We start from the raw sequence: 9,374 nt of genomic DNA on the forward strand, positions 1-9,374 counted from the left end.
AACCACTGCAGGGTTTTAAAAAACAAGATGCTGCATAACATGGAAAAATGTCCACATAGAGTAAACGGAAGAAAAGAAGTTGTAGAAATCTTTATCTACAATGGATTTTTCTTGTATATAAACACAGGCAAAGATGAATACGTACACTGATACAGATTCGAAATATCTGCCTGAGAGCTGGACAGATGGCTTAGGATTAAGAACACTGGCTGCTCTTCAGGCCTGGGTTCAGATTCCAGCACCCACATGGTGGTTAACAACCACCTGTAACTCCAGTTCAAGTTTTGGCCTCTGGGGGCACTGCAGTAACATTCACGCAGGCAAAATCACTATGCTACAGTGAATTCTAACGTAAAATTTTTTTTAGTAGTTATTGGATTGGGGAGGCCGTATGTGCACCACAATGTGTGTGAAGGACAAAGGACAACTTGAAAGGGTGAATTCTCTCCTTCCACTCTGTGTGTTCTAGGGATTGACTTAACTAACCAATGTTTTCAGGCTTGTGGGGAAAGTGTCTTTCTTTACATGCTGAACCACCTCATCAGCCCCAATTTTTACATCCTTATAATAAAAAATTTTTTTGGTTTTTCAGATAGTTTCACTATACAGCCCTAGATGGCCTGGAACTGGCTATGTAGATGAGGTTGGCTTTAAACTCAGAGATCCATCTACCTATGCTAGAATTAAGGATATATGTTATCACAATTGGCTTAAAAGAAATTTTGAGGCAGGCAAGACGGCTTGGTGGGTAAAGATGCTTGCTCAAGTCAAGCCTAAGGACCTGAGTTTGATCCTGGAAATCCATATGGTTGGAAGAGAAAACTAACTTTGCCAAGTTATCCTCTGACTTCCATACATATGCCATGGTGTACATGCATGTGTTAGCGTATACACATATAAATAAATACAATAAAAATTTAATTGTTTTTTTTTTTGAACCTGGCTGGGAATCCATGGCAAACCTCTTGTCTCATCTTGTGTGGTGGGATTACAGGTACACACACACATAGCATTAGTTTTTTAGTTTTTAAATAATGTAAATGCTGACATTTTAATTTGAAAAATGAAACAAAGCCAATTTATAATAATGTGCAATTTACAAAGATATTTTTGCTTCTTAATGTGAGATCATGTTAAAAGGAGACATTACCGGTTTTCCAGCCAACAGGGCAAATATGCGTAATCTCTCATCCTGGATGAAGCAGTCAGCCTGGAGCTGATGCCAATCAGCCAACTGCATGGTGAGCAGCTCCCGGACTGACTGGCTACCCACCAACTGAGACAGAAGAAGGGCAAGGCGATGGTCACCTAGGAGAGACACAAGTTTTCTGGTAATTACTAAAGAGATATGGCTTGCAGAAACACTCAGGCTACTATCCTCTTACTTCTTCCAGCCCTCAGGAGGGAGAACGTCACATCTGTGTCCAACGTTGTTATTTTCTGCCTAAGTAGAAAATCTGCAAAGTAGTGTAACCCAAGCTATAAATGGAGGTCATGGCATATACAGATGACAGCAGATCTACTACTGCTTCTGTGACCTTATGTAAGACCCATATCTATAAAATGGAGGAAAATATCACCTGCTTCAATAGTTTGTAGTGAGGGCTAAAAACTGTCTGTAAATCCAGTTTGAGGGGATCTGACACCCTCTTCTGACCTTTGTGGACATTGCATGACATGGGTGCACTTACATACATGCAGGTAATACACTTATACACACAATTAAAAGAAAAAAAGTTTGCTGTGAAAAGTGAAACGACATAATGGAAGACAAGTCTAAATGGAAAGTACAACGTGTAACCCGAACAACAGATACGTGTGCCTGGTATAAAATGAGCCATTCCCACAGTGGGTCAGGGCTTACAGGGGCCTATAAAAGGTACCTATTCTGCTGGAAATTAAAGCTTTCATCTTTAAAGGCTTCCTTCACAAATGATATTGTACTGGATGAAATAAATATGTATCAGGAACACATGGAAATGTGTTGCTAGTCCAAGTATCTGTGGATCAATAGAAATATATTCACCAGAGATAGTGAAGTTCAAAGAGTTAACTGGTTTACCATAGCTTGGTAAAATAATCCATCAAGACTGCATGAGTAAAGCTGACTTTCCATACGGAAATCTGGGTCTGGCTTTTCAAAGAACTTTATCTTTCCAAGACTAGTGTTCTTTTAAAGAACACAAAAATATTTTGTTTCCATTGATTTCTGTCTTAATCTTCATTAGTTTCTTCCCTTCTAACTTTGGGCTTAGTTTATTCTTTTTCTAGTTTCTTCAGATGGAAGTTTAAGTTACTGATTTGATGTTTTCCTTCCTGAGTGGATGTTAGCTCAGTAATGTTAACTGCTAATGTATGTATCTGTTTGCCTTTCCTCCCCTCTTTCCCTTGAACTTGCAACTATCCTCCTGTCTCAGCCTCCCAAATGCTGGGATTACAGGCCAATGCTGCCATACCTGGGTTTTGTACTTTACAAATGTTCTTTTACAGTGTTGAGGATTTAATTATGGCCATGCCCACGACAGGCCAAGAGCTCTATCTCTGAGCTTTAGCTACATATCCCTAGACCTTTTCTAAGCCCTGGCTGGCCTTGAACTCTCAAGAGATCTCCAGCGTCTGCATCTTGAGTGGTGAGATTAAAGGCATATGCAACCATACCTTTGTTTCCTATAAATCCCGATTTTCTGCTTAGCAGATGAATAGGTCTAAGGACCTAACCTCTCCTTTTTTTTTTAATTCTTGTGACAACATATATATGTTTTATGTATTCTTGATAGACTGTTCTCTTTATCAGTATGTCATGACTTTGTGAATTCTGACTGATTTGGGCCTGAAATCTGTCTTGTTGGATACAACTCCTGCTTAGTTTTAGATTCTATTTGCTTGAAATACCCTTATCACATTCTTACTCTTTCAGTCTGTGTGGTTTTGCCTGTGTACTTTGTGTAGGATGCAAATTGTTGGGTCTTGTTTTAAAATCTGATCAATTAATCTTCATATTTTAATTGAAGAATTAAAAACAATTTACATTCAGGGTTATTACTGAATGGTGTGTGTACAAATTCTTGTCATTTTGTTCTTTGCTTTTGTGTCTTGTTAATTTCTTCATCCTTAATTTATCTTAAAGGCTTGATGGTTTATTGAATTGATCATGTTTGATTCTTTCCTAATTGACATGTGCTTGTCTTTTGTTCTACTGAGATTTATTCTTTCCTGAGCTCCCATGATTACAGTTGTCTTACACAAATGTCTTACAGTTGTGTGTAAGATGCCTTCAATTGTCCTCTGTTGTGTTGCTTTAGTAACCTCTCATATTGTTTAAGATCCTTTCTGACTACTTGCAAGGGTGCTAGTGAGTACATTATTTTCTAAATTTCTAATCCCAGCACTTGGGAGGCAGAGGCAGGCGGAGCTCTGTGAGTTCAAGGCCAGCCTGGTCTACATAGTGAGTTCCAGGACACCTGGAGCTACAGGGAGACCCTGTCTCAAAAAGACCCCCCCCGACCCCCCAAAACCCAAAAAACCCCCAACTTTTTAAAAAGATTTAATTTTATGTGTACTTATGTTTTATATGTATGTATGTATACCACGTGTGTGCCTATTATCTGGGGAAGCCAGAAAAGGGAGTTAAATCCCCTAGAACTAGAGTTATAGGCAGTTGTAAGCTTCCATGTGGGTGCTGGGAACTGAACTCAGGTCCTCTGCAAGAGCAGCAAGTGCACTTAACCTCTGAACCATCTCTCCATCTCTCCACATTATCTATATTTTATTTATTATTTTTATTTTATGTGTACAAGTGTATTGCCTGCATGTATGTGAGTGCACCGTGTCGTGCAATGCTGCGGAGGTCAGAAGAAGGCTTAGGATTCCCCTGGAACTGGAGTTCAGGACAGTTTGTAGCTACCATGTGGGTGCTGGGAATCAAACCCAGGTCCTCTGCAAGAGCAGTCAGTGCTCTTAACCGCTGAGCCATCTCTCCAGCCCCTCAACATTACCTTTTAAACAATTTACAAACTTTGAAAATTTACAGATCAATCTGAAGATAATTTTCAACACATAAATGCATAGAGATCATCAAAGTAGATGAACTAAACGTTGTTATAGTAGAATACAATTGGCCATTTTTATGTTACTGATTTACCTTTTCTATGTTCTATTCCTTATAATTTCAAAATTGGCCCAGTCCTCCAAAAAAATATAATTGATGGTTGCAATTAGTTGGCTTTGATAAATTAGGTTCCAACAAAGTCTGATCAAGGATCTGCTATATAGACAATGTTGGATTATGTCATTATTTATTTCTGTTAAGATAGTCATGTAATTAATGAATGCCTTGGTGGAAAAGGAACTAAAAAAATACAAATATATGTGTTTGAAGTTCTTCAATCTGGCGCTGGAGAGATGGCTCAGCAGTTAAGAGCACTGACTGCTCTTGCAGAGAACCTGGGTTTGATTCCCAGCACCCATATGGTGGCTATGAACCATCCTTTACTCCAGTTCCAGAGGAATCCGAAGCCCCCTTCTGCCCTTCAAGGCACTGCATGACACGGGTGCACTCACATACATGCAGGCAATACACTCGTACACATAAAATAAAAATAATGACCTAAAAAAATATATATACATGTATGTATGTATAAATCCAAGTAAGGATTTAAACCCCAAAATGAAACTTCTATACGTCTGGATGAAAAAAGTAAGCTGTAATCTTTGTGTGTTCAACACCAGCCTGGTCTACATAGTGAGTTCTAGGTCAGCTGGGGCACTACAGGGAGACCCTGCAGCTATAAGGGAGATGACTCAGTGGTTAAGACCACTGGTTGTTCTTGCAGAAGACCCAGGTTTGAATCCCAGCATCCACATGGCAGCTAACAACTCTCTGTAACTCGAGTTCCAGGGGATCCAACACCCTTTTTTCTCTTCCGCAGGCATTGCACAACATGGGTGCACTTATACACATGGCAGGCATAACACTCATACACATAAAATACACTCACAGTCAGGCGTTATGGCACACGCCTGTAGTCCCAGCACTTGGGAGGCAGAGGCAAGTGGATCTCTGTGAGCCAGCCTGGTCTACATAGTGAGTTCGAGGACAGCTGGTGCTACAGGGAGACCCTGCTTCAAAAAGGCCAAAAAAGCCAGGTGTGGTGGCACATGCCTTTAATCCCAGCACTAGGGAGGCAGAGGCAGGCAGATCTTTGTGAGTTCGAGGCCAGCCTGGTCTACATAGTGAGTTCCAGGACAGCTGGGGCTACAAGGAGACCCTATCTCAAAAAAAACCCCCCAAAACAACAAACACTCACAAGCTGGGTGTACTGCAAAGACCTATAACCCCAGCTCTAAAGGGGCCAGAGACAAGAGACTCATTGAGGCTTACTGGATTCTAGCCTAGCCAAGAAAAATGCTAGGCACAGGTTCAAGGAGAGACCTCTCTCAAAGGACTAAGAGAAGTTACAGGAGGATACCTAACATATCTCTTCTAGACTCTGTGCATGTGCATAGGCCTGCACCTGCAGATGTGCTCATACACGCACACACATAAATAAGCCTTTGAAAAATGAGGGGCTGACCGGGCATGGTGGCACACACCTTTAGTCCCAGCACTTGGGAGGCAGAGGCAGGCGGATCTGTGTGAGTTCAAGGCCAGCCTGGTCTACAGAGTGAGTTCAGGTCAGCTGGGACTACAGGGAGACCATGTCTCAAAAAGACAAAAAAAAAAAAGAAAAAAAAAGAGGGGCTAGAGAGATAGCTCAGTGGTTAAGAGTACTTGGTGTTCTTGCAGAGGGCACAGGTCCAGTTCCCAGCATCCACATGGCAGCTCCAAAGGAGGTGGATTTCTGTGAGTTTGAGGTCAGCTTGGTCTACAACAGTGAGTTCCAGGTCAGCCAGGGCTATACAGTTGAGACCCTATCTTTAAAAAAAAAGAAGTGGGGGGACTGGAGAGATGACTCAGTGGTTAAGAGCAATGGCTGTTCTCCCAGAGGATCTGGGTTCAGTTCTCAGCACACATAGGACATGTAACAACTGTCTGAAACTCCAAGGGATCCAATGCCCTCTTATGGCTTCTACAGGCATTGTATGACATAGGTACAATTATAAATATGTAGCAAAACACTCATCCACATAAAATTAAAAAATTCAAAAAGAAAGTACTTGATTACAGACATCTATATTTTACATGAAAAGGACAGAATACATAGCAGGAAACTATCTTGACAGGTGAGGACACTCACTACTGGCAACTTGTTTCCATTTTTTATGTGTATGAGTGTTCTCCCTACATGTATGTAAGTGCACCCGTGTCCGCAGAGGCTACAAGAAGGTACTGTATCCCCTGGAACTGGAGTTTCAGGTGTTATTAGCTGCCGTGTGAGAGTTGGGAACCAAACCTGGGTCCTCTGCAAGAGCAGCCAGTGCTCTTAATCACTCAGTCATCTCTCCAGTCCCAGAAACTAACTTCAGATAGTTTACATGCATATGTTGCCCAGTGTGCACATATCTGTATATACTTTATATATTACAATGGATACCATCTGTAGTACAAACTGCACATTTTCTTTTTTTATGTGTATGTGTGTATTGGCATGTAGGTCAGTGAACCTGTGTCATGCAATGCCCACAGAGGTGAGAAGACGCTGTCAGATCCCTGGGACTGGAGTTATAGACAGTTGTTAGCTGCCATATGGGTGCTGGGATTTGAACCCAGGTCTTCTGCAAGAACAACCAGGGCTCTTAACCACTGAGCCATCTCTCCAGCCCCCAAAATGCACATATTTACAGTGAATAGCAGTCTTAGAATCTGGGTGATTTTGAATTATTGCTTTCTGTTTATCTTTACTTTTTGGGTTTATTAATGGGCGTGGTGTCGCACGCCTTTAGTCCCAGCACTTGGGAGGCAGAGGCAGGCGGATTTCTGTGAGTTCAAGGCCAGCCTGGTCTACATAGTGATTTCCAGGCCAGCTGGGGCTACAGGGAGACCCTGTCTCAAAAAAACCAAAAAAAAAAAAAAAAAAAGTAACAAAATCAACATCATTTTAAGTAAACAATAAGGTTCTAGATAGATGCTTATTTAGAGGAACAACAACTTTCTTGGAAGATTCCTACTTAATACAAATTAAACTCCCAATTAAGAGGTGGGTAGGGAGAGTGTGTGGAAGTAGGCAGTGGTACAGAGGCTCTTATTTCCTACCTGACTGCTGTGCCAGCGAACAGGCCTCACTTATCCTACTGCCAGTGAGGTAGCTAAAGACAGCTTCTACAGGGTTGTCTTTCCGGGTTAGGGAGACTTCCTCTTCAATCTGAAGTGCAGCAGTTTGGGATAGCCAGTGGGAGAAAGTTCTTCTTCGCTCCAGAATCTGAATGTATTCACTAGGTTCATCCAGCTGGTTGTCAAGCTCCTTCAGGTTGCCCCATAGGGCTTCACATAATGTCCAAGTCAGGCTCCAGTGCTTCATAACTGAAAAAGGCACAAAAAACAATGCTATGATTCCAAGTGTTGCAGTAACTCCTAAGAGGCCATCAGCTAACTGTAATGCAAAAGTACATAAACTACTACCGGCTCACTAAATCTACCTGTGCTACTTACATAACAAACAGAATAAGATGCTTCCTTACAGGTTCCCCTACTTAATTATGGCCAATATCTGAGAAGATCTTTGAAAAGATTCTCTAATTTGATCAAATTCTGCTACAAAATGCTTTAAGAAACGTAAAGTGCTCTAAGAATGTGTGAGATTATTATTTTATTCTGTTATAGGCACTGCCTAAAACTTACTGAATGCAAATAACACTGTTTAAAGTACTTAAAAGGAAACCAAGTTTAATGTTTACAACAAGCTAACAGTAGTTAACTTCGATCTAAAGTTGGAGAAATGAGATATAGAGTTAAGTAACGTGCCAGAAGCTATAGGCAATACTTAACAGAGACAGGATCCAAATATAGGTAAGGAATATAAATGCACTCTCTTAACCAAAGTGTATACCACCTCTTCAGACTCAAAAAAGATACTACTGATAATCATTTTAAGACATTTACAAGTACATTTTGCAAAGATAACTTACATGTTTGAAAAGGAAATGAAACAACATATAGGTTGAAGTCAAGTCCCAAAATGTATGGTATGACGCAGTCTAAAATATTCTGAGAGGGGAGAAAAGTAGGGATATCCAGAACATTCCCGTGACTAGGAGACTGAAACAGAAAAGCAGAGGCTGTAGAGGTGTAGTGTTACTAAAGGGTGTGGAGCAACAGAAAACGAAACAGCTAAAGACCATGTGAAATCCACAAATACTGGGCTTTAGATTTGTGAAAGAAAAAAAGAGCTGGGCATGTTGGTACACGCCTTTAATCCCAGCACTCAGAAGCAGAGGTGGGGGATCTTTTTGAGTTCCAGGCCATCCTGATCTACATACCAAGTTCAGGCCAGTTGGGGCTTGTGGTGGTTTGAATGAAAATGTCCCCCATAGGCTTCAAGTGTTTGGACATTTTGTCCCCAGATGATGGTGCTGTTTTGGGAGGTTTTAGAAGGTGTGGTTATCCTGGAGGAAGCACATCACTGGGGGTGGGCTTAGAGAGTTCTTAAGCCTTGCCAGATCTCCAGTCGCCCTCTTGCTTGCTTCCTGTGCCTGCATGATGATGTGAGTTTCGCTTCTGCTGGTCCTGCTCCAACCACCATGCCTCCCTGCCATGACAGACTGTAATTCCCCTGGAACCATAAGCTCAAATAAATGCCTCAGCTGGGGCATTTAACAAAAGGTAAGTAAGGAATGGCTCAACAAGCGCCACAGGCTCAAAATCAGGAACCAAGAAAAAATTCAGTTTAGGATAGGAGAGATCTGTCCACACAGTCAATGGAGAGGGGCCTCCTGCACTTCTTAAGTTACCCACTGGTGCCTTAGGAGGGAGCTACTTGGTGGTCTTACTAAGACACCGTATGGCCAGGGAGAAAAAGAGGCACCTAAATTTTTATGATTACAGGTTCTACTACCCTCGCCTCACTGGCAAAGCAAGGAATCATTTTGTCAGTGTAGACTACTACTCAAGACCTGGGCACAGTCCACAATTTGCAGGGTGATGTTCTACAGTGAGAAGAGAAGGGTGCATCCATTTGTGAAGGGTGACCAGAACTTCTGGGGAAAGGACAAGATGAGCTGAACTGAGAGGGAAGCCAGGACAGAGACAAGTGTGGCTGATTCACTGTCTGCATCTTGCTATCCTCCCCACAGCAGCAGATTGCTTTAGCTAGATTGTTCTCTCTACTCTCAGAGACTGAGAGACACCTGGTGGAAATACAGCCATTGCTAGAGCTATTGTCCTCCCATCTCCATATTCTCTCTCTCTCTCTCTCTCTCTCTCTCTCTCTCTCTCTCTC

At 41.8% G+C, this 9,374-nt stretch overlaps 1 protein-coding gene across 4 annotated transcripts in view; it reads right to left on the reverse strand.

Moving 5' to 3' along the window:
• Nup98 (nucleoporin 98) overlaps positions 1-9,374 on the reverse strand; it is a 108,762-nt gene that overhangs the window by 11,986 nt on the left and 87,402 nt on the right. For all 4 annotated transcript variants that reach the window (XM_008854096.3, XM_029556603.1, XM_017803453.2 and 1 more), the window contains 2 exons: positions 7,193-7,459; positions 1,151-1,308 (listed from right to left, as the gene is read on the reverse strand). In XM_008854096.3, the coding sequence (XP_008852318.1) occupies positions 1,151-1,308; positions 7,193-7,459 (425 nt within the window). The remainder of the gene's footprint in view (positions 1-1,150; positions 1,309-7,192; positions 7,460-9,374) is intronic.

Source organism: Nannospalax galili, unplaced genomic scaffold, assembly GCF_000622305.1.
Source record: "Nannospalax galili isolate Female #2095 unplaced genomic scaffold, S.galili_v1.0 scaffold1387, whole genome shotgun sequence".
NCBI lineage: Eukaryota > Metazoa > Chordata > Mammalia > Rodentia > Spalacidae > Nannospalax > Nannospalax galili.